General features: G+C 44.8%; 1 protein-coding gene across 1 annotated transcript in view; it reads left to right on the plus strand.

Moving 5' to 3' along the window:
* FNDC1 (fibronectin type III domain containing 1) overlaps nt 1–27,798 on the plus strand; it is a 107,953-nt gene that overhangs the window by 44,900 nt on the left and 35,255 nt on the right. The window contains exons 5-14 of the mRNA XM_043592681.1: nt 1,382–1,588; nt 6,955–7,053; nt 8,596–8,713; nt 11,445–11,632; nt 12,505–12,612; nt 15,551–15,739; nt 17,130–19,709; nt 21,400–21,500; nt 23,686–23,797; nt 24,911–25,306. Coding sequence (XP_043448616.1) covers nt 1,382–1,588; nt 6,955–7,053; nt 8,596–8,713; nt 11,445–11,632; nt 12,505–12,612; nt 15,551–15,739; nt 17,130–19,709; nt 21,400–21,500; nt 23,686–23,797; nt 24,911–25,306 — 4,098 coding nt within the window. The remainder of the gene's footprint in view (nt 1–1,381; nt 1,589–6,954; nt 7,054–8,595; nt 8,714–11,444; nt 11,633–12,504; nt 12,613–15,550; nt 15,740–17,129; nt 19,710–21,399; nt 21,501–23,685; nt 23,798–24,910; nt 25,307–27,798) is intronic.

The raw sequence follows: 27,798 nt of genomic DNA on the forward strand, positions 1-27,798 counted from the left end.
TCTTGATTTTGGCTCAGGTCGTGATCTCAGGGATAGAGCCCTGCGTCAGCCTCCATGCTGAACATGGAACCTGTTTGAGATTCTCTCTCTCTCTCTCTCTCTCCCTCTTCCCCCCTCCCTCCCCTCCCTCTGCCTCTCCCCTGCTTGCATGCATGCTCTCTCTCTCAAATAAAAAAAAAAAAATTACTACTTTGATATTGGGCAAAATATTTATTTTACCATAGCATGATATTCTCTAAGTAGTCTTTAGGAATGCAGGTGCCCAGTAACTGAGTAGGTAACTCCAGCTAGTGTACAAAAGAATATCCCTTTTGATTACATTTAAGACATTGGAGCCATGTGTCTGGCTCCACTAGAATAGAATAACCATCCACTAGAATGGTTATTCTATCCACTAAAATAACCATCTCTAGTGTCTATTTGTGTTATTGAAACTCACACTAACTCGTGACATTAGATTCTGTTTCTATGTCTTTGCTTAGCTAAGAATGTCTAAAACACTAGTCAGAATTACTAATGGGCTGATGTAGGTTGAAGAACAATACCTGGGAAGACCTGGCCTCTATAACCAGAGAGACACGTATTAGCCTAACCATATCCTGATGCAGGGCTAGAATGTGGCCCACTGTCAGAAACAGGCAGTGTGGTCTCCCCAGGGCCCCTCACCCTTGTTCCCAAACTTGTCGGCTCTTAACTGATGTAAAAACAAGACTCAAAACACTAAGTACTGGCCACCAGAATGCATTGCTTTGAAAAAAGTGAACAGTCAGAGCGTTTCTGGAGATCGGCATTTAGCAAGAGGATTTCTAGGCATTGATGTCACGAGAAGGAAAGAGCGGAGACTGGGGTGAGCAGTGGGGTTTACCTGGCGGGGCAAGGCAGCCATGAAAGAGAAATTACAATAAAAAGCAGAAGCCAGTTAGTATTTAGCTCTTAGGGGTTTAACCATAAAGACAAGGAGAGGCTGTCTTTTCAGCCTTAGAGAGGAGAGCTTCCTGGAGGACAGTTAGAAATAGTACCGAATTGCATTTCCTATGTTTTTACACTGACCTTTAGCTCTCACCGGAGAATATATAGTTTTGGCCTTAAGAACTCAAAACAGGTGAAAAAGGACGTTGTAAAACATCCAAGATTTCTGGCTGGCAGCCCCACAGTGGTATGTTTCCACTTGAAGTTCTCGAGACCTCTCGGTCCGAAATGCAGGGAGGAACATGTGAGTGGAGTGTCGATACCCGTGGGGGAAATACGTTCCTCCTCGAATGCGTTAGCGAACATGGAGGTTTCGAGCACAGCTGCCAGACTTTGGACTGACTTGACATACTCAATGGTTAAGTCTGAGGGGTGTACTGTTTAATAATTTCTGTGTCATGTCCTCTTTAAGAAAAGGAAGTGCCAAACAAGCCCTTGCGCGTGCGTGTCCGATCCTCAGACGACCGGCTCTCCGTTGCGTGGAAGGCACCACGCCTGTCGGGAGCCAAGAGTCCACGCAGATCACGGGGTTTTCTTCTGGGCTACGGGGAAAGTGGCCGGAAGATGAATTATGTTCCGCTGACAAGAGATGAGCGAACACACGAAATTAAAAAGCTGGGTGAGTTTAATGGTAACTGATGTTTTGATGACCGATGCAATCTTGTCAATGTTTAGAAGCTCGTTCATGACAGAAAGGTACATGGTAGGCGTAGCGTCCATTTTCCAGGTATTGCGATTCTTCTGAACTGAACTCTGCAAGGTCTGCCCTCCATGCCTCTGCCCTTTCAGCCTTCCGTTAGGGGCAGGACAAGGCCTCCCCTCCAGGTGCCCATCAGTTCCTTGAGTTGGGCCATTTTTCTGGACATGAGAAGGAAGCTAAGGTTTTCTCATCTTGTCTCTGTTTCTACCATTTTGTCCTTTTTTTTTTTTTTTGTAATGTTTTATTTATTTTTGAAAGACAGTGCAGGTGGGGGAGGAGCAGCAAGAGGGGGACAAAGGATCCAAAGTGGGCTCTGCACTGTCACCCAGAGCCCGATGCACAGCTCAAACTCACGGTCTGCAGGATTATGACCTGAGTTGGACGCTGAACTGACTGAGCCACCCAGGTGCCCCACCGTTTTGTTCTTTTAAGCTTTGTCTTAGATCCCAGGACACTGGAACTTGGGTCCTTTCAAGATGAAATGTGGTGGCTGCTGATGAAGGCTGCATATCAGGCCTGCCTTCCTCCTTCTCTGCAAACCTTTATTGTGGGACGGAAGCCTTGGCCACGGAACGTGGAGAGATTATGTGCATTGTTCTTGCTTGGGTGGAGGCCTGACCTTTGCTGCCTTTACTCACTGACAGGCCCGGACAGTGGCACAGGCCATAGTTTTAGAGAGGCAATGCTACAAACTCCTGCCTTTCTCCCCCTTTCCTCACGCCCCCTTATTTACCTGATGAGTTTGGCTGTCAGCGTTGGGTAAGCGTGAGTTGCCCTTTTTGTGTCCTCCACTTGGGGGGAAGCCAGGCTCTAGAGAGCACATAGTCTGCTCAGCTCCTCTAGGCCTAAGTCATGTAGAGACCAGGGCTGCTGGGCAGGATGGCCCGCGTGATTCTAGGGCTCATTCCAGAATACTTACCCCATGTTCTCCAACATTCGCACCAGCAATAAGTATATTAGCCCCCCACTACTTATTCTCAGTCGTTTCCTAATTGGGTCAGTACTCGGGCCAGAAAGGGGGTGTGATTTATTGGGCCCTCCCACAAGACTCCTGTGGGACCTGGTGGTCTCTTCACTTGCATGCCAGGCTTTGCTCAGCTTCCAGCACCCGCGAGATGGACTGGAGGTGGGAGGGAGGATGGGCTCCAGGCAAAGGAGCCCACGAGGACACGGAGCCGTGTGCCGTAAGCAGTGTCCCTGGTGAGAAGGCAGTGGTGCCCGTGGCTCCTACTCAAGTCTTCTGTCAGACACGACAAGGGACAGGCAAGTAGTGGGAAGTGAGTCTGGCGAGACAAGATGGAGGAGTGGAAGAAGGAAGGGAGAAGAGAGCCCAGAGGGAGGGTGCCAGGCTCACAGGAGTGATGAACAGCGGTCGGGGGCTCAGTGGTGGTGGAGGAAACAAGTCAGCCTCCTGCTGGCCCCAGGCGCCTCAGGTGCTCCGAGAAGACAATCCACTCTGCTCGGTGACCACATATTGTGGAGTCTGGACAGGCAGCTCTGAGTTCCTCAAGACTCTCAAAGCCTGGCCCCCTGGGCTGCACGGCGGGCACTGATCGGGGCAGATTTGATCCGTGTGGAGACACCGGTGGAAGGCCAGGCTGGATTCCCCTTCTGCAAAAGCCCTGAAGTCACCGTCCTGCTCACTGCTCTCTGTTCAGCCACCTGCTGAAGACTCTTGGAAGAGCCTGGTGGGTGTTCTGTCAGGCATAGCATCCAAACCATCTCGAAATACAGACTCCAGACCTCCCCAACAAAAATGACCAGCCACCCCTCTGCTCCCGTGCCACTGGCCACCACACGGGGTCACAGAAGGAGATGGACACGTCTGAGCCGTGGGTACTTTGTGAGGCTTCAGTATGAGCAGCGAGGCCTGGAGCTAGAGGCCCAATCACTCTTTGGTCGTCCATTCTTGAGCCTACCTCTTGCCCTGGAGAGCCTACCTACCTCTTGCCATTTCTTGTAAAATGGCTCTGTTTTGGTGACACGGGCCAAATTCTACCCAGAGTATCAGCAGAAGAGTGGAGTCTCTGTTTTTACATTCCTGAGACTGCAGGGGGCCTTTTTTAAGTGGGCACTTTTCACTGTGCTGAGCCTCTCACAGACACCACGCAGTAAGACGTCGGTCAGTGTGAACAAGCGTCTCATCTGAGTGGTTCTGCTGCCTCTTGATTTGCTCGGTCATGACCCCTGGCTCACCTGAGGGCAGAAGAAGGATTTGCTTGCTGCTTCAGCTTGAACAAATGTGGGACCTGAGGTCAAGGATGGCTCCGGCCTCAGCCTGATGAGCAGTGTGGACCTCCTGTGCCTCAGCTACACCGTGTTAGCTTTTGAATTTTCACCAAACAAAAATGTGTTGGACTTGCCATTGCAAATGATCCCAGAGGCTGCCGTGAGGAAGAAGAGGTCTCCCTGGACGCTAGCTCCAGCACGGTTGGGAGGATGCCGTGAATTCCCGGGGAGATGTCGCAGCGGGCCTGTTGTGTTAGGAGATGCCTGTGTTCTCATTTTTACCAGAATTAGGATTCTAATTCTGTTCATAAGCCAGATGCCATGAAAAGCGTGGTGCCTGCAGAGCATGGCCACACATGAAGGAAACTTGCGGAAAGGTGGGCCTGAGGTCCCGTCAGCAAAAATCCTGCCTTGCGAGTCATTTACAAAACACCTTACTGGGCATCTTCTGTGCCAGGACCCGTGGGGTTCTGGGGCCCCAACAGTCCCTGGCAGGGACAGACAACGGACAGAGTGTCGTGCAAGTGGAGGCAGAGGTGCGGGCACAGGAGGTGGGAAGTGCTGTGGTGGGCACCCAGGGCTCAGGGGCCAAGTCCCCTCCAGGGAGGCACAGTGGCCCCGGGGCTAAGGAGGCGAGAGAACAGAGCAAGCACCAGAGCTCACGTGCGAGTGGGGCAGTAATGAAGGAGCGTGTGAGTTTGGGCTCCCTCAGGAAGTGAGGACAGACAAGTCTGAAGTCCAGACACCTGCGTTTCTGGTGAGTCACATGCCTGAGGTCAGGCTCTGTGGCTCCGAGGAGGGGCGGGGGTGCTTGGGGTCCCAGGGGGCACTGGGCTGGTGATGGTGGGATCAGTTTGGAAATTTTATTTCCAGACTATCAATAATCGGGCACAGAATGGAGTGTTTTGTGATACCAGTGAGGCTTCATTGCTTTTGTGAAGAACGAGTTGGTTGCTCCGTAGCCGGTGCTTGGCTCTGGGCCCTGCTCCCTCCTCACCCAGAGGAGTAAAACTTGGGTGTTGGACTGACCACCTAGTCCATGACCTTGGGTGGGTCACCTTGTCCCCCTGATCCTCGTTGTTCATCTGTGAAAAGGAGACTGTGAGAGTAGCTTCCTCATGGAACTTTTGTCGGGACTAAATGAGTAACTGATGGGACATGCCCAGCATGGCAGAGACAGACCCAGACACATGAGCTGTCCTGGTTTACTCTTCCTTCATGATAATCTTGGGCCAAGTTTAGTGTGGAGAGCTTGCAAATCAAGAATCTGGGCATTAAAAACAGTCTCGGAACTTTAAGAAGTACATCGCAAATATGTAAAAACGTCAATTGTGGGAAGTTACTCATTTCTTGGTGGCTCTTGATAAATGATGGGTCACATTTTTTATGTTTATTTATACGTGTTCCCGGGTTGTGAGGTTGGATGGCACAATTTTTCTTTGTTGACCTTGGGCTGCTTCCTTTGTCAATAGCACCAAGAAATTGATCCCCTGAAGGGACTTCTCTCTGGAAGCTTAGTTTGATGCTCTATGAATGCGAGGGTTACAAACTTGATTCTTCCCTTTTATAAAACATATATTTCAAAATTTTGTGGTAGAGTAAGATGTCAGAGACTTAGCCTTAATAATAATTTATCATCCCAGCATGAGTTTTACCTGCTCTCTCTCTCTCTCTCTGTAAGTATGTATGTATATGTATATATGTGTGTATATATACATATATATATTTGTATATACATATATATGTGTATATATATACATATATATATTTGTATATACATATATATGTGTATATATATGTGTGTGTGTATATATACATATATATATAGAGAGAGAGAGAGAGAAGAGGGAGAGTGGGGGTGCTCAAAGATTGTCAAACATTGTCCCCTTTCCCTGAAACGTGATTAGTCTACAGCAGTTTAGTTTACAGAAGTAGGTTTCTCCACGTGAGGTTTTTGAACACTGGTCTCCTTTTATGTTTAACTGCCATATTGTTTGTAAAAACAAAACGTTTGTTCTCCCCTTGCTGTGAAACTTTGCAATCCCTGAAAGCAGACCTCTAGTGTTACAGGTTTCTGTTAGGATCTCAGTGTCCCTTCTGCTAATTTGCTTAGGTATTACCTTATAAGATTGTTGTCTGCACTAGAATTATATCAAATTGCCTCATTTTTACTCTTGAGCTGATCAAGGCTGCTACAGGAAGGTTGGTCGGAAGAGCCTGGAGTTAGGCATTAGCAACTCTGGATTTGGAGACAACTTTGAGTCCTTCTTAGGGGCGTGGCTTTGGGCAAGTCAACCAATTTTTTTCATGGCTTTATGTCCTTATTTATAAAACAAGAAGGTGACATTGGAAGATAATGAATGAAGACTTCATCTGGGTCCCAGACTCTATGGTTCCAAGGTGCTTAAGAGTTACAAGTTTTATTTCATCATTGTATTTTTTCCCAAATAAAGTTTTCAAGTTTAGATTCAGTTGGATGCTAGTGGGCCCGATGTCCAATTAGGGGAGTGGGGTGGCGGGACCTAACTTAAAGAACAATCCAGAAATAAAGGGTATGTTTAAACTCTTACACTTGCTCTTAATAAATCTTTGGAGACTCAAGTCTGAGGATGTCGGTTTCTAAGGGCCCAGCATGCTCTCTGGACTGCTAATCGGATACACTCACTGTTTTTGTCTTGCTTCCTTCTTTTCGATGACAGAAACAGAGTGACCCCTCTTTCTATTTTGGAGGTAAAAAAGAAATTGAGGGATTTCTGTGGGTAAAATATACTATTCTTTTCTTTTTTAAACATTGCTCATCTTTCTTCAATTTTGGTGAGATAGAAACCTACTTCTCAAGAATTATAGGTAACCGTCACTCCCACATTTTCTAACATAATAGTGTTCTTCTTGAGCCTAGTTCTTACAGTTCTTGGTCTCATCTTTAATTGTCTAGAAGAAATTGGAATGCCCCCAGAAAGCCAAGATTGGTGGTAGGGGTGGGAGACGCAGACAATGAGGGTGTGCATTCCGGAAAGCCAAGTGCAGAGCCTCATCCCTTGCCGGTTGGTCCACAGCCTCGGAGTCGGTGTATGTGGTCTCCCTGCAGTCCATGAACTCACAGGGGCAGAGTCAGCCTGTCTACAGGGCTGCCCTAACGAAACGGAAGATTTCAGGTATGTTTCCAAGGACGCACCTGCTCAAGTCATGGTCTGTGTGAATGAGGTCTTGTTTCCAAATGATGCTGGCTAAGTGACAAATTAACTGGGTGTCATTCAGTGTGAAGGAAACAACAGGGCTGGCTCGGCCACATTTCAGACAGAAGTGTGTTTCTTTTATACTCAGAGCCTACAGAGTTCTTCCAATGAAGCATATTTCTTTGTGTATTTTGAATGGCTTCTCTGTGCGGCAAATTTGCCGTGATAGAGGCAGCCAATCGTTTGTTCCATTTAAGGATCCAGTCTGATCCAACATCAGTGGCCCTTGGGGTCAGACCGTGAACAGAGAGGAGTAGGGCGGCGTGCAAGATCTGTACTCATGCTTCATTTCAGCTAAAATCACCGAAACACAGCATTGAGAAGAGGAAGAGAAGGTAGTAGAGGCTTTCTCGTAGCCTGATCATTGGTCATTTACCAACAGAGGCTTTTTTTCCTATGTCCATTCACAGGTGGTTTTTAATATTACTGACATACTAAGAAATCACACATACCTATTCTGGATCCTGTGCCTTAACGTAAAGAGGCAAACCTATAGCATGATTATTTTCATGAATTCACAATTTATTTGTGATTACAATAGTATATTGTGGAATAGACATTCTATTACTATGTATAATACAGTAATAGAATATACTATGTATAATATATGTATTGTAATTCTATATCTGTGATGATTATGATTGCTTACACTGTGTAACAGAAGTCTCAAATACACGATGTGGCACTTTCATTTTTCATTATTTGTTGCTATAAAAGAAGTGTCTCCATCGCTTTTCTAACAGGCTAATTATTTCCACCTTCCCCTATTTGTAGCATAAGCCACATCCTTTTGAAATACCATCCCTTAAAGGTGAAAAGAAAAAACAAAATAAACAAAACCTCCAAGAGACTAAAAAGCAAAATTGAAACCTCTTAATCTTCATTTATGGTAGAGATTGAACAGAACTTCACGAAGAACAGGCTTTGTGACTATGAAGTATTCCACTGGAAATCTGCAAACTGAAATCTATTTTATGTCTGAGTGTAACTCTTAATCTGTCTTGAAACCACATTTTCTAAAATGCGAGGACATGGAACCCAGTGTGATTTGTGCAGTTGTTTGAGCCAGAATTTTGTTTCATGCCATGATCGCCAAGGAAATGCTCTGGCTTGACCTTTTCTCCCCCAAAACTTTTGCTTCCTGTAAAGATTGTGTGATTTCCCAGAAACTTACAGTATGTGTTAAGAAAACACTGAGTTGCTTGGAGAATCGTGGACAAGGGCAAAGCATCCCTTTTGTACTGTGCTATATGTCAGCTGGATTGGGCAGCTTTTCAAGTGAACTGCCCATTTCTTAGACTGTGTGTGAGAAGGACAAGAGTGGAGATTTTAGTTTATCTACATTAAGCATAAGCAATTTAAAAATTGTACAGCGTGATTAATGAACCCTGGGGGGCCAGAGGAACTCGGGGCAGAGCCTGTTGTAGAGACAGCCTCTAAGGTGTCCCGTTGTCATTCCAGAAGAGGATGACCTGGATGTGCCTGAAGACATCAACGTCCGGGTCATGTCATCCCAATCTGTGCTTGTAGCCTGGGTGGATCCAGTTTTGGAAAAACAGAAGAAAGTTGTTGCATCAAGGTACTTTTCCTTATTTCTTTGCCTTTAGGTATGAGAGATGTGGTTTTTCTGGTGCTCAAAAGACCTGTGTTTATTTGAATGACTGTATCTTCTGACATACATGGATGATGGCCTCTTCCCATAGCTGAATGGTCAACTATTCTCTGGCAGTCCAGCTAGTCTCGAGTGTGGTCACACACTTCCCACAGCTCAGATGCTATCATGGCCTCGTGTGTAATGCACACAGGAGGACCTCGCCTCTCACTTGCTCAGAGTTTTATCTTGTGTCTGGAAATTCCCTCGATTCCATCTCTTCCTTTGCCCCATTTGTGTTTTGCTTTGTCTCCTTACGATCTAGTTGTGCAGAGGATGTGGGCCCATCTTAGAAGGAGTCTTCCCGTCCCTCCAATTACCCAGGAAAGGTTGGCAGGAGCAAGGGTTTTTACACAGAGAGGTGGACATTTGTCAAATGCCTTGCACACTGTAGTTCTTCTTTAGACATTCTTCAGACACTGAATTTCTTTATGTCCAGCTCATTTGTGTACAGCAAAAGACAACTGTTTTGTCTCTTAAGCCACGATGTTATGCTCTTCAGATTTTTATACTGATTTGCAATAGCAGTAGAAGAAAAACCAATCACAAGGTTAAAATAATTTCTATGTTAAAAAAAGCCACTGGTGAACAGCATTTCATGTTACTGATAGGTTAATATAGCCATCAAAATTTTATGTGTTAAATGACTGAATAATTAATATTACCAAGAGAAAGCCAAAGATTTGGTAGCCACCAGGGCACTATGTATTAATTTTTGAACCTATCTACGACCAGGAAGAGTGAATGTCCTTTAAAAAAAAATGAACGGAATCGAATGCTGAGATTATGTACATATAATATATGTGTGTGTGTATATATGTATATATATACATATATATACACACACCATTATTTGTATTAGATATAGTTTCTGTCACTGTCTGTTAGTGAAAGAAAGAAAGAAAGAGGAAGAAAGAAAGAAAGAAAGAAAGAAAGAAAAGGAAGGAAGGAAGGAAGAAGGAAGGAAGGAAGGAGGGAGGAAGGAAGGAAAGAAGAAGGAAGGAAGGAAGGAAGGAAGGAAGGAAGGAAGGAAGGAAGAAAGGAAGAAGGAAGGAAGGAAGGAGGGAAGGAAGGAAGGAAGGAAGAAGCAAGGAAGGAAGGAGGAAGGAAGGAAGGAAGGAAGGAAGGAAGGAAGGAAGAAGGAAGGAAGGAAGGAAGGAAGGAAGGAAGAAAGGAAGAAGGAAGGAAGGAAGGAGGGAAGGAAGGAAGGAAGGAAGAAGCAAGGAAGGAAGGAGGAAGGAAGGAAGGAAGGAAGGAAGGAAGAAGGAAGGAAGGAAGGAAGGAAAAGAGAAAGAAAGAAAGAAAGAAAGAAAGAAAGAAGAAAGAGAAAGAAGGAAGGAAGGAAAGAAAGAAAGAAAGAAAGAAAGAAAGAAAGAAAGAAAGAAAGAAAGAAAGAAACAGAAAGAAAGAAAGAAAGAAGGAAAGAAAGAAAGAAAGAAAGAAAGAAAGAAAGAAAAGAGAAAGAAAGAAATCTGCTTCGTTTGAAGGACCTTAGAAGGGTCTAGTGATTCTCTCCCTAGCCATTTGGCCTCTCCCAACACAAAGCGTTCCTGATTACCACTGGACTTTGATTTCTAACATCTTGATGAAAACAAAAGAGGGCTTCAGTTTTCTTAGCAGGACTCTTATATTAATTGGTGGGCTGTGTCTGAAACTGAAGTCTTCATTATTAAATATAATGAATGGCCCCTTTTTAATGTTTCACATGCTTTCTACTGCAAAGTGGCTGCAAAGAAAATTTCTTGGAAAAGGAAGACACTAAGTGGCATTTGCAACTCTCAGAATGTTGAGGATGCCTTCTGTCTGACATTGTTACACCCTGTTTGCCCACACCATTTCTCTCTGTGATAATCACACAGTAGAGCTCCTTTTATAAGCTCCTCTATCCTGCTGTGTTTATTACACAGTTTTGCTCCTTCTCATAATGATAAGTCTACTCAAAACCACACGTTGTCTTCCCTCCTGATAACTGCTTTGGCATGAAATGGATCTTCTTGTCTTTCTTTTCTGGAGAACCAAGATACCTTGGGCTGTTCCAGTTTTTAAAAAAAAATTTTTTTTTAACGTTTATTTATTTTTGAGACAGAGACAGAGCATGAATGGGGGAGGGGTAGAGAGAGAGGGAGACACAGAATCCGAAGCAGGCTCCAGGCTCTGAGCTGTCAGCACAGAGCCCAACCCCGAGGCTTGAACTCGGGAACCATATGATCATGACCTGAGCCGAAGTTGGACGCTTAACTGACTGAGCCACCCAGGTGCCCCTGTTCCAGTTCCTAATATTGGCCTTTCCACACCACACACACACACACACACACACACACACACTCACTCACACTCACACATCCCTCATAAGGCACTTGCCTGGTCAAAGCTGTCCCCCTTCTGTCTCTTCCCTTCTGAATCTCTGCTCGATCTTTTGATCTGTAAGACACTAATCTCCGTCTTTCCTGGCCTACTTTAGACACCTTTCCCTGGAACTTAAGAGTAAATTCTCTGACTTAATAACGTAGTCAAAACTTTAGATTTTTCTCCTCTTTGATTTCTCTGCTTACCTCCAGAAGTCATTAACTTATGGGGAAGGAAAAATAGCAATGAATCTAGCGTTCAATTGCAGGGAATTGGTCAGCTGGGCGCGTGGCTGCCTTGTGTTTTCTTACAGACAGTACACCGTGCGCTATCGAGAAAAGGGGGAATCAGCAAGGTGGGATCACAAGCAGACCTCGAACAGACGCGTGTTGGTTGAGAACCTGATTCCAGACACCATGTATGAATTCGCAGTCCGTATTTCACAGGGTGAAAGAGACGGCAAATGGAGTACATCTGTCTTCCAGAGAACACCAGAATCTGGTCTGTATTTAAAACAGAGAGAGAGAGAGAGAGAGAGAGAGAGAGAGAGAGAGAGAGAGCAAGAGAGCGCACAAACAGGGGAGGGGCAGAGAGAGAGGGAGACACAGAGTCCAACACAGGCTCTAGGCTCTGAGCTGTCAGCAGAGCCTGACTCAGGGCTGGAACCCACGAGCCATGAAATCACGACCTGAGCCAAATTTGGATGCTTAACCGACTGAGCCACCCAGACGCCCCAGCAGAGGCAGTTTTTAAAGTAACATTACTCCAAAATCTTGGAAGTGTTTCTATGTACGAATGCAAAGAAGTTCAGGAACTGTTCCCTTGGATCTGTGTTTTATCCTTCACTGGCCATTTTCATTAGCATGTTAGTCTGACATGTGGAGCACATTACATCCTAGGATAGAGAATAATTAGGAATCACCACTTCTGCGTGAATGCCCCAGGGTAATGCCTGGCTCTAGAGGGTAGGAGAGACTCTTCCTTCCTAAGGCTGAGGTTGTGTTTGATCCTGGGGGAAAATTTTGCTCTGTATCAATTATTTTTTAAAACTATGTCTTTAAAAGCTTTATGAGAAAGAAGTTTGAACTGGATTTTAGTCTTCTTTTTATATTTCAATATTCAGCAATGAGAGGAATTCTGAAATTCTAAAAGCATTTCCCTAGATAAGTCTAAACTCACTACATAAGTTGGTGGCACTGACATAAATCACTATATTACACTAAGAGTAATGAGAGTGTAGATTTTTCTCTCATGTATAATAAAAATTAACACAGTATTGCTTCAGTGAAAAATCTGTATGTAGGACCACATGTCATACACTTGTTGAATATCCATAGGGCATTTTTAAACCTTGGGTCCTTGTTCTTTTGTAGCTCCTACAACAGCTCCTGAAAACTTGAACGTCTGGCCAGTCAATGGCAAATCTACAGCTGTCACTGTCGCTTGGGATGCACTGCCTGAGACCGAAGGGAAAGTGAAAGGTAGGAACCTCATTATTTAAGGTATAAGGTGCCCACCGCAGCAAAGTACTCCAAACAGAGATGTGTCCGTTGACTCTGATGAACACCAGTTCTAATAATAGCAGGATCAGTGACTGGAAAAGCAATAGGGAACAGTGTACGCTTGTGGGGCGCTAACCCAATGGACAAGGGTATTTCATGCAGGGTTTTCATTGTCAGGAAGGTCCAGGTAGTCGTGAAGATGACTTTCCGTCTTCCCTATCCACAGGGAATTTGGTGCTGCTATCAGGAGGGATGTTTTTGATTGTGTGGGTGTGACAGCCTAACCTTTATCAATATAAGCCACACCTTGTGTTTCATGCTAGGGGTCTTTTCATTGTACCAGGAAGATCATGGAACGTAGAAGTGAGTTGGAACCCTGTGGGACCACAGATGTCTTGAATGAGACCATAAATACTTAATGGGTTTGAAAATCAAGTAATGAAATAAAATTAAAAAATGGATTTTTTCCTATTTTTCAGCCTTTTTAATTATTATTATTATTTTTTTGGTTGAGGAAAAATAAACTATGACCTTAGAAAAAAACACAGAAGATGAAAAGAAAATAGAATAAAATATTCACAACTAGTTAAATTTAAAAATTGTTGACAATGTTAAAGAAAGCACAGATCATTTCTTTTTTCTTTCTTTCTTTCTTTTTTTTTTTAAATTTATTTGGAGAGAGAGAGCACGAGTGGGATAGGGACAGAGAGTGAGGGAGAGAGAGAGAATCCGAGGCAGGTTCCACACTGTCAGTGCAGAGCCCAATGTAGGGCTCAAACTCACAAACCTAGAGATCATGACTTGAGCTGGAATTAAGAGTCCAAAGCTTAACAGACTGAGCCACCCAGGCATCCCACAAATCACTTCTTTTTAATGTAAAAATATTTAAGAACCTTTCGGAAGTCTGTTTGGAGATATTTTAAAAGGCTATATGGAGATTCCCCCCTGACAGTGCCTATATAAATGCACCCTAAGGGTACATTTTATTGTTATTTGATTTTAGAAGACAACTTAAGTCTATGTCCAGAATACTCTGACAAGTTTGTGTAAGCTTAAAGAAATAGAGACGTTATTGCTAATCTCCTTTGAGGATTTCTTAATTAAAAAACTGAAAAGTTCTCTTGTATACAACTGTAAGTTGTCTTTGCGGACCTGTAAGGTTGTCCGTGGGACAAATAGAAGTTAAGAAAGGTAGATGTGGGGCAGTAGTTTCTAAACTTACTGCTTTCTCACTTTGCAGTTTTTAAAGAATATATTATACTGTTCTTGCTCATTTTTTTTTCCAGTGGAATAAATCAGAAGCAAATGAAGAGAAGAAAGTTGGCCCTTTTAATCATCCTTTTTATGACAGTTTGAGCTTTGGCTGTATTATTGTTGTGATGCTGAAAAGGATTGTGAAAATTGCGTAAATACGTTTTTTGGCTGACTACTTTTGTTAGTTATAAAAAAAAAAAGTCAATTGTTCCTCTTTTCATGACTTTATTACCATGCTACTTACTTGTTTTCTTTCCCTCTCCCACATCTTAGTTTATATTTATAGCTCTTTGGCAAATGAAGCTCCCTCGTAGTCAATGAAATATTTTCAGAAATAATAATAGCTACCGAGTTTTTGTGTCCAAAAGAACTCATGTATCTTAACCCTGTTAGGTGGTTTTAATAAAGGTGTGGTGGTGGGACTGAAAATTCATAATTACACGGGGGAATTTATATGTATGAGAAATAGAAGACATAATAGAAGAATATACTTCGACATGGTTACATTTTTTCCAGATGAATTGAATTCATAAAAAAAATCTGTATGACAATATTTTATAGCAGTGGGTTCTTTTAGTTCTTACTTGTGACCACCACAAATGACTAGTTTGCTCATTTTCAAAGAGAAAAGAATGTTTGGGTGTTTTTTTGTGTTTTTTTTTTTTTCTGGACAAATGCTACAAAAGCATTTTCAGTTGAAGTTTTTTAATTAACATACTTTTTAAAGATTAGATCTCAGGGAAAAGAAAAGGTCTTCTGTGCTCCTCTATGTAGGATGTAGATAGTATGACAGTCGCTTAGGTTTTCTGTGATTCCAATTATTTTTTGTGGTTAGTGCATCCTCCCATTAATGTGATGAGTTCACTGGGAAGAAAACAGACCTGACAGTTTTTAGTTGAGGGTGGAAATTCTGCTTTAAAACATGGCTTCTTTACGTTATAGTATTTCCACATAAGCATAGAGATATATTAGTTCCTTGGACTGAATTTGCTCTGATTTTCAAAGTTTAAGGACATTACATGTTTGTACGTGTCTATAAATATCACTGATTCAAGATGGAAACATTAGACATCACATAAATCTATGAATTAGGAACTTTTCCCGATAGTATTAAATACTGTGAAATGCCCTTATATTGAGTTAAGACTGTAATTCCTACAAAGGTGAAATTCTGCTCCAAGTATAGAACTTATCTGGCCTAAGACGCAAATAAAAATAGCTCAAACGAACACACTGAGGCTGTTGAAGGTGGCAGCAATTGAGACTCAGTTCCTACAGTTGTCATTTCTCCCATGGCTGCTTCTACTCAGCGTATATTAATGTGACATAGTAAATTAGCAAAAAGCACAATGAAGAAAAAGTCCCAATGCAGCGTAAATAGTTTGGGTAAGTTGTATGAAGACTGGCCTCCTGGGTTCCATGTGTTTAATTTGCTAAAAATGGAAAATTGCCTGCTAAACCCTCCATGACCCTGTCTGGTAGCCCGAATGAACGCTAGTTCACCTTCCACTGTCTTTATGCTCCAGCTGCTGACTCGGCGTGCATTGCTGGAGTATTAATTTTAGTAATGCACGTTCTAATTCATCCTGCCCATACAGTCTGTCTGCTGGACACAGGACTGTTTTCAGTTTCCTCCTTCCAACCGTCTGCCAAATCATTTCAGAATACATTCTTTCATACGCCCCGGCTCTCAAACCATTTGGAGCAAAGTCCCTCACCTATCCTGGAGAGACTACTTCTGCCCTAGTGGATGGTCTGCAGCCTGGGGAACGCTATCTTTTCAAAATCCGGGCCGCAAACAGGAGAGGACTGGGGCCTCACTCCAAAGCCTTCATTGTCGCTATGCCAACAAGTAAGCACTGTGTGTCTGTGCCTCTCTCTCTCTTCATTACTGCTAACTGTGGTGTGTTACTTTGAATCCTGCCCTTGGGTTTAGTGCTGCTCTGTTGATGATTTGGGGGGCTAAATTTGCCTATTGATTTCTAAAATATCTTTGTTGTTCCTTTAGAAATTAGTCTCCCCGGAGACTAAAATATTATTGATTGCTAGTAACATGAATTGCTATTACAATATTACAATAACACGAACGTATTAATTATGTGATTAACCTCATATCACTGTATAATTTAGGGCTTGTGATGACACGGGAAGAACATTTTTGCAGGTGTGATGTGACATTTTTATGTGTTAGCTCTCCTCAATTTCTAAATAGCACTGAAAATTTTTAGTTTGTGTTCCATTATTTTGGAGTGCAGCTTTAGTGGGAAGAATTTTAAGTACCTTGTGTGTCTGACCACTCTGAAAATTAATAAAATCCAAAATTGGAGTGAGGCATTTTTGGACTGTATTTTCTTTTCTGTTTTCCCCATATTGACACCCGATATCGGTAGCTGTCTCCTTCACTGTGATGTGAGGATGGCTTCACAGTGTATACTATAATATTCAACCATTCTGTGCTGGAAAAAGTGAAACGGATGAGGTTTGCTCCCTCCGGGTCCTCCATTGCCATATACAGTCTCCTTCTCTCCCCGCATCCCTTCCTACATTCAACCCTGCTCTCAAGAAAGGGTAAATTGTAGGGTACGTGTCATATAATGTTTTGCCTACATGAGGAGCCTTTTTAGTTTAGACCTTATTTTGAGATTGCAAACATATCTATTATTAAAGGGATTTTAAGTAAGAAGGAGGAAGCAAGTACCTGCATGTTAGGGGTGGGGAATAGGGAACACTTTGTAATGTCTCAAAGATTACAAATTTGTTGCTCACCCTTCACCTTCACATCACACACAGCACATCCCCATTTGGTCTTGAGTGTAGATCATTCAACATTTTGTACCAAGCTTATGTGTATTTCTTGCCTACATCGCTAAGAGTGGCTGTAATACATCTGTAATATCCTGACAGTTATGTTAAGAAAATCCTACATAAGATCTTGCATTGCCAAAATCAAGGATTACTTACAAGTACTCCTTTCAAAGTGCCTGCAGTAATAAGCTGTGACATAACTTGATTCAACTTCTAGAAATGTAATACAATTTGCTAGGACTACTATATCTTTACTTAAAACAAAAGAGGCGTTTAGGAGAGATTGCCATAATGTGGAAAATGTGTCCAATGTCTAAAGAATGAGAAATTATAATGACTAATTATAAATGCCTTCACACGGCCATGTTAAATGCTCACTGCATGTGGCACAGCTTTCAAATCTTTTTTGACGGCAAAATCTTTGAAATCTATTATAGCTGGTTCTGGTGTGTCCGATGTGCAGAAAACCCACGCAGAGGATAACTGGAAGCCTGAAAAGCCGGAGATGTCTCCCAAAGCTCCCACTTCCTCAAAACACACTCATTTGCCTGTTTCTCCCCGAGGCAGAAATGTCAAGAACCCTCTTCTTGACTTGAAGAACAAAATATTGGCTAACGGTGGGGTGCCCAGGAAACCCCAGGTTCACTCCAAGAAGACTGAAGTTTTAGATCTTCAGTCGACAGAAATCACCGGCGAGGAGGAGCTGGATTCTCGGGGAGACCCACCAACCACGTCCTCGGAGACTCAAGACCAGAAGCCACAGCAGAGGCCACCAAGTAGATCTGTCCCCCCAGCCCTTGCTCCTGGAAGGACTCCAGCCAGAGCTCACACACTAGCGCTGCCCCGAAAGGAAAGTGTAGACAGGGCTCCCTACCCTCGTCCAGAGGCCTCCCCTTCCGCGCCAGCCTCGTCTGCACCCCACACGCCCACTGAGGGCAGCCCTCACCGCCCTTCAGGGGGGCCCTTCCCCAACCTGCCCTCCAGCTCTGCTGACAATGACTCGGTGGGCCAAGAGGAGGAAGAGCCAGCTGCAGGCTCCCCGGCCCTCAAGGACACCGCTTCCCAGCGGCCGCCTCCCAAGAGCCCCACCCACGTTCGGCCAGCCGTGTGGCCCAGCCGCCAGGCCCCCTCCAGCGCCCTGCGGGACAGGAGCCCTGCGCACCACGGCACAAAACCAGCCTTGCCCGCTCGAAGGGCACCCCATTTGGGGGACAGGGAGGAAAATTCAGATGCTTCAGTGCCACCCTCCAAACTTTCTCCTCCCCAGGGAGGGTCATCTCGGGTTTTGCCCCCTGAACCACACCCCGGAGCTCCACTGTCCAGGGGCTGGAAGGCTGGGCACGACACCCCAGCTACCAAGTCCAGTGCACCATCACAGTCCAAGTCGTCCTCGTCTTCTGGTGTCTCCTCAAGGACACAGGCCTCTGAAGGAGGAGATGCCTCTGATGGTGCTGGTGACAATGATACAGAAGATAAAGGCAGGCAGGCTGAGGCCACGGCTCCCACGTCCCGGGCCCGGCTGCCAGCAGGTCCGCCTGTCTCTGGGCATTTCAGTTTGTTCAGAAACAAGCCCTTTGCTGCCCACACGAGATATCCCAGCCGGTTTGGCAGCGGCCGAGGAATCCGGCTGCATCCCTCCAGCTCTCCACCGTCCACCGTGTCCCCCCGAGTTCACTCGAGGGTGAATTCTCAGTCAGCTGCAGACCATACGCACGGCTCGAGTATCCACAGAGACGGCGCGGAGAGTGAAGCAGAGGACGAGAAGCCGCTTCCCGCCACCGTGGTACACGACCACGTGTCCTCCTCCTCCTCCTCCTCCAGGCAGCCTTCCTCCCTGGGTGTGGATCACCTCAGAAGAAGCCCGCAGAGAGGGGTGAGCGCTCAGCGGAAGGAGCCCCTGGCGGAGAACCCCAAGTCCGCGGGCCCTGTGGCAGGTGCCCATCCTCAGGGCAAAGCCCTGCCCCCCAAGGCGCAGGATGTTCAGCAGAGCACAGAAGTGGCTGTGGAGCGCGGCTACCCCAAAGCGCAACTGGCCCCCGCTCGGCGGTCACAGCACCACCCCGGGGCCAGCGTGCCTTCCTCCGAGGTCTCCGTGGCGCAGCCACAGCCCCGTGGTCCCCAGAACAAGGAGATGGGGCGTCTGCCGGCCAACCCCCAGCCCGAGCGTCCCCACCCCGCGGCGCAGGAAAGCGCCTCTTTCTCGGACCCCTACGCGGCAAGAGGCAGTCAGTCCCCACACACGGCCAACTCCCGAGGGGTGCTCCCCACATCTCCCCACAATCGCAACGAGGATTCCGAGGGCCGATCTGGCGGAACCCCCCACGACGGCGCAGAAGCAGCGGCCCGGGCCAGGGAGGCCACCGCATCCCTTCCCAAGCACAGCCAGCTGGAGGCTCAGGCAGGAGGCGCGGGCGACAGTCACCTCCGCAGACCCCCGGTCTCCCCGCCGAGGCCCGGCAGCCCCCGCCCCCACCCTCTCGCCCGCCCCAGGGGCCCGGGCCGGTTGGGGCCCCAGGCTGTGGGGAAGAAGGACCCAGCCTCCCCGTCCAAACGCCAGCCCCTGCCGTCTAAATCTCAGCAGTCCGTCTCGGCAGAGGAGGACGACGAAGACGCGATGTTTTTTAAAGGAGCAAAGGACAAGGACCCTCTGTCTTCCTCTGTTCTAAAGTGGCCCTCCTCCTCCAGCCCCAGGGGCGGCAAATACGCAGATGGGAACAGCGCTAAGGACAAGACTGTGCCCGCGCCTCCCAGGGTGAGCTCCCCCCAGGACGAGAACGACACTCCAGTGCAGCGTCCTCCCCTTCCAGGCAGCCCCCCGAGAGCCCCACACCTCCCGCCCCGACCCCCCCACCGCAGCCCGGCCACCGCAGGCCCCACCGCCCGGGTGCGGTTCACCACCCGCGCCCCTCCGGCCTATACTGCCACCACCCCCATGCTCTCCTTGCGCCAGCGCATGATGAACTCCAGGTTCCGGAACCCTCTGGCCCGCCAGCCTGTGAGGTCCCCTACCAGGCCAGGTAATGTGCTTTTAACTTAACATTCTCATTGTGGCTCTCAGTAGCGTTCCTAGCGATTTTGAGAGGCTTTCATTTTACCTTATTGAGTGTCCACTGTGTCCCCGCACTGTGCTAAGGGCTTTGCAGACGGAACGTGATTTCATTCTCTTAACCTTGCTTCTTGCCTTGTTTCTCCTGGTTTTCGGATGAGGAAGCTCCGGGATCTGAGTGGTTTGCCCGAGGTCAGACAGCTTCCCATCCCAGACGTGGATTCCGCCCCCCCCCCCACCCCGCCCCTGCCCTTCCTCTGTCACATGCTGCCTCTTTGAATTCCTGAACATATGCTCTTAATCCGTGAAAATGTGTCACGGTCGTGATGCCAGACTCGGGTTCCTGTGTTGTAGGTTATTTTTAGTCCTTCACCTGCCAGGGTAGATTTAAAGAATCCACAGTAAGGAATTGGGTACCTGTGTAGGCTTGACCTCGTTCTTGTTGATTCTCAACTTAACACACCCTGGGACAGACTCCGATGTGTCGCTTCGACTTTGCAGTCAGTGAATGTTGTTTAAAACTTCCAGGAAAAAAAAAAATGCATGTTAAGGATGATTGTCACACAGAGGAGTAATAGGAAGATGTGTGACTTACATTGAGGGCAGAATGTAGACAGCTATGAATTAGAGTCTGCGTGGACCCCAGGGCAGAATCCTTGCTTGGAATTGGGGCATGATGGAAGATTCTTGAAAGGATGTATTAGTGTTTGTTAGTCTGTACTATGTATTGTTAGTTTGACCCACTGTAAAGACATAGAACAATGCACCATGGAGAGGTCAGTTTTCTATTAAAATGGACTATTTTAAGCAAGTCTAAGACCTTGATAATAGATGTGAAATCCACATTCCCTGGTGGATAGCAGAATTTCCATAAATATTTAATTTTCATTAACTATTTGAGCAAGAAAAATAAGTCTCTGACCTGCAAATAGTTGTCAGAAAGCCCAAGCACTTGGTGCTGTGGGTGGGGCTGGGCCAGAGCCCTCCCGGCGCGGACCTTGCACTAACTGTAGCTGATCAGAAATGCCCAGAGATGAAGAGGAAGGGCAGGTACTAAGAGCAGACAGGAGCAACGGAAGGGGCCGCTAACTGAACCTTCTGTTTTCTCTCTGCGCTAACACTTCTCAAGCGGCGCCAAAGACGTGAGCAAACTTCGAGTCAGCCCCGAGCGTTCACACTTGGCGACTGATGATTGGACCTGATTCAGCTAGAAATAGTTGTTGGGTTTAGTATAATCTGAGAAGAGCAGGACAGCATCTAGTATATTTTAGAGGTAGTGTTCTCCATTCTTCCAACTCTCCCTCTGTCCTCCAACTGGCTAAAATAATGCTATAGCCATTACTGTCTTAAGCTTTATCTAGATAATTTACTTACTCTGGACTGTCACCTTTCCCCAATATTGTCAGAAAACTGTGACTTTACTGTACTTTTAATAGACATTCATACTGGGTATTTGGAAGTCACAATTTAAGACTGGCATCTAATATGTATAAGCTATTGGTTTAAAATCCTGTTTAGTATTTCTTTTAGAAATGATATGTTACTACTTAGAGTTTGGTATGAAACCAACTTGACAGGAGTGTTGAATTTACCAGATTTTTTTTTGTTTTTGTTTTTGCTGTATTTTTTCTTTCTTTGTTTCTTTCTTCCGTGCCATGTAGGTTATAATGGCAGACCAAATGTAGAAGCCAAAGTACTTCCTGGTAGTAATGGAAAGCCAAGTGGACAAAGAATTATCAATGGCCCTCAAGGAACAAAGTGGGTAGGGTAAACTTCTTTACACATACCAGTTATTTTCATGCTGTTGGGAGGAGAAAATGGTGGGCATTTTGCAACAATAAACGAAATGGTCTTTCGTTTTTCTTCTCTAGTTGAAACCACTCAATGTCAGTATACATGCGTGTTGTTTCTTCCAGTGCTCAGAAAGATCTTCATTCCCCTGAATCACTAGTGTGCTTTCTTCGCATTGCCAATAAAATAAAAGGGGTCTTTATTTCCTGTTTGCTTTGACAGGTTAGGAAAATCACACAGACGTATGTTCCAACTGCACGCTAATGCCTAGCCTCTCAAATGGGCTTCTTCTCCACCTCTGATAGCTTTATTTTTATTGTTTTTCTTATTACTTGATCAACTAGTATACACGTTTTCCCTGTAAATTATCTCAAATCCTTTGCAAACGAAAGCAGGGTAAAAACAAATGAGCAAATCAAAACATACTGAATCAAACAGGCAATTTTTAACAGATCACCTTTTGAATTTTCCAGTAATTGTTGTTTGACTGAAATAAAAAATAATTATTAGTATTTTATATATGCTTAAGCCTTAATGACTTTCACTTCCTGAGGTTAAGATAAATGCTAGGGATTTCTTGGCAGGTTAGAGGATAATGGGGAGAACACTTTACAAAGTCCCAGGATTTAAAATATTTTTCATTTTTCATTATTCATTATGCAATTATTCATAGTTTGACTGGGAATTCCCAGTCAAAACTTCCCCTTTATGACAGTAAGGTGTAAGAAAACATATTGAGAGACTTCATAAAAGTTTTAGTCACAGGTAAAAGATACATTTAATCATTTCTCAAAGGAACAGGAATTTATAAAGGAAGAATGTATATTAAAGCAAAATGTCATCGTAAATGATTTTTGCAAAACTTTTTTTTTAAGTTTATTTATTTATTTTGAGATAGAGAGAGAGGGAGGGAGGGAGGGAGAGAATGAACAGGGGAGAGGCAGAGAGAGAGAGACAGACAGACAGAGACAGAGAATCCCAAGCAGGCTCCAGACTGTCAGCGCAGAGCCTGACGTGGGACTCAAACTCACAAACGTTGAGATCATGACCTGAGCTGAAATCAAGAGCTGGATGCTTAACTGACTGAGCACCCTTCATTGTAAACAATTTTGCATAGAAACGGTATGGAGTCGAGTTCAAAAGTAGGGTTTATACAAATGAGTTTTAATTACCAAGACAGCACCCAACAAAGTGGCTTCCTCCTGTGGCCTGCTGTGCAGTCATGGTTCTCAAACATCATGGGACTTGTCAGTTAAGGTCTGGGGTAGGGCTAGGTAATTAGCATAGCAGACAGTTTCCCAGCTGACGCTGAGGCTGCTGGTCCAGGCCACACTTGGAGAACCACCAGTGTATATAGCATGAGCTTGTTTCTTAACAGGGATGGTAATAGCTTCCCCTCACCCCAATTTTATGATTCCTTAGAATATGAAGTTTTTGCATGCATTCTATATTAGGCAATTTAATTACAAATTAATTTGTTATAGCAACTTCGATGTTTAACATTAACAGACTGATGGAAACATTTCCTATTTTTAATACACTAGCAATACGTGGTCATGGCTGGAAGTTAAAACAATTCAGAAATCTATGAAACAGATATATTTTAGGCTAATAAATACCCCAAACTACGCCTCTGAGAAAACCATTACTAACAGTTTGGGGTATGTCTGTCCAGAGTATTTTTCCTTGCAGTTTTAAGCTTATATATACACATGGATATATTTTTATTTCTGCAAAATAGGCAGTCCTGTAATCTGAGTCTGTAGCAGTTGATGTCAATATATGTAGAATTGCCAAATCTGTATCATGGGCTGCTAGCATTCCACTGTATAGATGGGCCATAATGTACTTAACCCCTTCCTTCCACTGATGAACACTTAAGTTGTTTCCTGCTTTTCAGCATTACACACAGCATACTAAATGGTAGCAGCATTTTGCACATGTTTTGCATATTTGAGAAACTTAAAACAATTTACATATTCTATGGGTAAACAATAATGTGACATTTACACTTCATTCTTAAACCTTGCAAATGATGTGGACAAAAATAATGTTTCCTACTCACATTATGGTCTCCTTCTGTGGAGGCTTCATGCATATGTTTGTATAGTTGGATTAATGCTCAGTATATTCTTTAATCTGTGTCATGGGTTTAGGTCGTGGATCTCGACCGTGGGTTAGTATTAAATGAAGAGGGAAGGTACCTCCAAGATTCACAAGGAACTCCTCTTCGGATTAAACTGGGAGGAGATGGTCGCACCATTGTGGGTAAGTGACAGTGGTTTTTCGGCCACAAAAATGTTCTGAATTAGCTGTAGAATAACAACCCCCTCCCCATTTGTGATGGGTTCCCTTGGTCCAGTTACATTTAGCCATGTGGAAAGGAGTGCCCCACAGGGGCAGAACGTAGCTTTTCCCCTGATACAAGTGTAGTTATACCCTTGCTTCAGATCCCAGCCTCCAGAAAAGGTGGTGCTCGACTTTCTTCTTGAAATAGGGCAGCCTAGAGCCACAGGAGGCAGCAAACCATGGCACGAAGACCAAGCCCTGCCTGCTGCCTGCTTTTGTAATGCCTGTGAGGTCAAACGCGTTTTTGCACTTTTAAATGATTGGAAAAAAAATCAAAGAATAATATTTGTGAAGTGAAAATTATTCGAAATTTACAGAAACACCCCTTTGTGTACTCTCTATGCTTTTTTTTAAAAGTTTATTTATTTTGAGAGAGAGAGAGAGAGAGAGAGAGAGAGCGAGTGCTCACAAGTGGAGGAGGGACAGAGAGAGAGAGAGAGAGAGAGAGAGAGAGAGAGAGAGAGAGAGGAAGAATCCCAAGTAGGGATTCACAAAGCCTGATGCGGGGCTCAAACTCACGGACCTTGAGATCATGACCTGAGCCGAGATCAAGAGTCAGATGCTTAACCAACTGAACCACCCAGGCGCCCCAAAGTTTCATGGCAGAGTGGAGTAGCTGCAACATAAAGCTTAAAATATCTGGCCCTCCTTCTTCTCTGGCCCTTTGAAGAGTGAGTTTGCCACCCCTGGTACAATGTAACACTTTTCTTCCCGAGGCTTAGGAATCGGGAGGAGGAAAGAATTACTTTCCTTACCAGAGACTAAGAGTTGTTTCAAGGTAATCGGACATATCGATGAAGTATTTACATATTTAATAAGGTAATACAGAGTAATGGGCAATATAATAAGCCCAGAAATCTCTGGATAACGGCAGACATTGCTACCTCTGTTAATATTCTTTTATTCCTTCCTTTGCTTTTTACTGTTTAAAATACACAAATACATAAGTTTGAGAAGACACTCTGCGTTTATTTTTTACTTCCTCTGGATTATTTCATCTTGTTGCACGGCTTTGGTTCGGTTTTGTTTCAGATCTGGGAGGGACGCCTGTGGTGAGCCCTGATGGCCTTCCCCTCTTCGGGCAGGGGCGGCATGGCAAACCTCTGGCCAGTGCCCAGGATAAACCCATTCTGAGTCTTGGAGGGAAGCCCCTGGTGGGCTTGGAGGTTGTGAAAACAACCACCCGTGCCCCCGCCACAACCACACCACCCACCACGACAACCCCAAGACCCACGACCACCACCACCCGCCGCACGACCACCACCACACGTCCAACGACCACGATTCGAACCACTACGCAGACAACCACCACCCCTGAACCCACCACCCCTGTTCCCACCTGTCCCCCTGGGACCCTGGAGCGGCACGATGAAGATGGCAACCTCATAATGGGCTCCAGCGGGGTCCCAGAGTGCCACCCCGAAGAAGGTAACGGCCTTCGTTGTAACGGTGGCCCACGTAACTAGCATGCTGCGTTTGAGAGTAGAGTCACAGAGGCTGCAGGGAGGGGTAAGTAGGTCACCGTGGAATGGTGAGTAGAGGCGTCTCTAGTCCCACCGGCTTTGCTCAGGACACCGTGTCTCAACTGGGGCTGCCAGATTTAGCAAAGAAACGTACGGCATGGGACATACTTAATATGAGTAATGATTTGCCTGGCAACCCTATCACAACCCAAGTCAAAAATGTAGCTAAAACATGGAACATGACGAGTGTGGACTAGCGTTTCCCCAAGTGGCTATTACTGGATCGTCGTAGATCCGCACCTGCTGTATTTTTGTAATGAAAAGGTTCTGTGATTAGCTATGTGATTTAAACTAGGTTAATGATCTCTTATGGTCGGATTGTTCAGATCACTGAATAGCCTCATTGTGAGTTTCCAAGAAGAGTAGTGTCCTGAGCACATTTGCCAGCTGAGCACTTTCTTGATCAGCGCTCCCTTTGGAAAATGCTGATCCTTGAGCAGCTGGGCTCTGGTGGCTGCAGGGTAGGACTGCTGTCCGCTGGGTAGGGCTGTGTCATTTCCCCTGCTGCAGGACACCCAGTCAGGACTGTCCTCTGCCCCTGGAGTGTCTGCCTGCTGAGAGGGGCCCATTCCCCCTGAAGCAAGGACTCTTCGGTCTGGTCTCAGGGGAGCTGCAGAGTCATCACCTTTTCCACTCAGTCCCTGCTCAGGCTGCTTCGCGAGAGGTCATCCTGCATTTGTGTCAGGCTCGGAGGAAGCAAACTCATCCTCTTTCCCTTAGGTTGAGATGAATCGCAATGTAGGCTGTAAAACATGTCTTTTTAAGCTGATGCAGAGTGAAGGCGCTTCATTTCAGGAATCATTTTGCATGCCCGGTCTTTTGCACAGCCTTGTTGACCATGATAAGCCCAATCAACTTGAACTTGAACGCTGTATTCAAAATGGGAATTCTGTTTGAAGTCGGTCTTCCCGCAGAAACGGGAAATACACAGCAACATTGGACACATCTAAAAATTCACACCAAAGAACAAGGAAACATGCTGAGGAAGAGGGCTGTTGGGAAGATTTGCACACTATCATTTAACCCAGTGACCACGAATTGGAATTTACCTTTGGATTTCTGGTATGAAAATATTACGTACTTCCCTTGACCTTTTACTTCTGCATACACTGGTGCATTCATTTTTGTATTTTTTATTTGAAAACATTTTTTTAGTGTTTATTTAATTTTGAGAGACAGAGCATGAACAGGGGAGGGTCAGAGAGAGAGGGAGACACAGAATCTGAAGACGGTTCCAGGCTCTGAGCCATCAGCACAGAGCCTGATGCGGGGCTCGAACTCACAAACTGTGAGATCATGACCTGAGCTGAAGTCAAAGGCTTAACCAACTGAGCCACCCAGGCGCCTCAGACATGTTTATTTTTCTTTTAATTTTGGTATAATTGGAACAGATATTTACTTAATAATTGTTTGCAACCAGAAGAGTGACTATTTTGGATTTGAATTACTACCATTTTAATGAATATTTGCGTTTTCTTTTGTCTACTTTTACAGAGGGCTTGTAGCATATTCATTTCATTTACTTTGGATTTTTGGACTTTTATTTGGCTTGAAGTCAGTTTTTCATGGTATTTTTGTTCCTCCTCCTCCTCTTCCTCCACCTCCTCCTCCTCTTCCTCTTCTTCCTCTTCCTCCTCCTCCTCCTCCCCCTCCTCCCCTTCCTTCCCCTCATCTCCCCTCCTTCCCCTTCTCCTTCTTTTACAAATAATGATGTATGTGTATGTTTTTTACTTCATTTATGTCATCCTTCTGTGTCCCTAGCCCAGGCCGAATTAGTATCCAAGTGTTAATTATAATTGGCCTTTAGGCAGCATTTTCAAAATAAGTACAAATCAATACAAGGTCTTTGAAAAAACTAAATTTAGGGAAAGCAACATGTAATCTTTATATAATGTTAAAATGTACTATAATTATTATTTAAAAGTTTTTCCTATATGGTTGACCTTCCTTTTTTATTTAGACTGCTCCACTGACAGCTTTATTTTCTTCCTCATATTAATTCTAATCATAGTTATTTTCATTTAAAAATTTTAAAATTATAGCTTTCTTGAGATATAACTCACATACCATAAAGTTTACCCTTCTAAACTGTATAGTTTAGTGGTTTTTAGTATACAGGGTTGTGCAACCATCACCACTATCAAATTCTAGAACATTTCCATCACCCCAAAAGGAATTCCATACCCATTAGCCATCACTCCTCGCTCCCCCCTCCTTCTAACCCCTGGGAAACCACGAATCCACTTTCTGTCTCTATGGGTTTGTCTATTCTGGACATTTCATAGAAATGGAATCCAATATGTGGACTTTGTGTCTAGCTTCTTTCACTTAGCATGATTTGTATTCCAGTTTCATCCATGTTGCAGAATATATCTGTACTTTATTTCTTTGACTGCT

Source organism: Prionailurus bengalensis, chromosome B2 (assembly GCF_016509475.1).
Source record: "Prionailurus bengalensis isolate Pbe53 chromosome B2, Fcat_Pben_1.1_paternal_pri, whole genome shotgun sequence".
In the NCBI taxonomy this organism is placed as follows: Eukaryota; Metazoa; Chordata; class Mammalia; order Carnivora; family Felidae; genus Prionailurus; species Prionailurus bengalensis.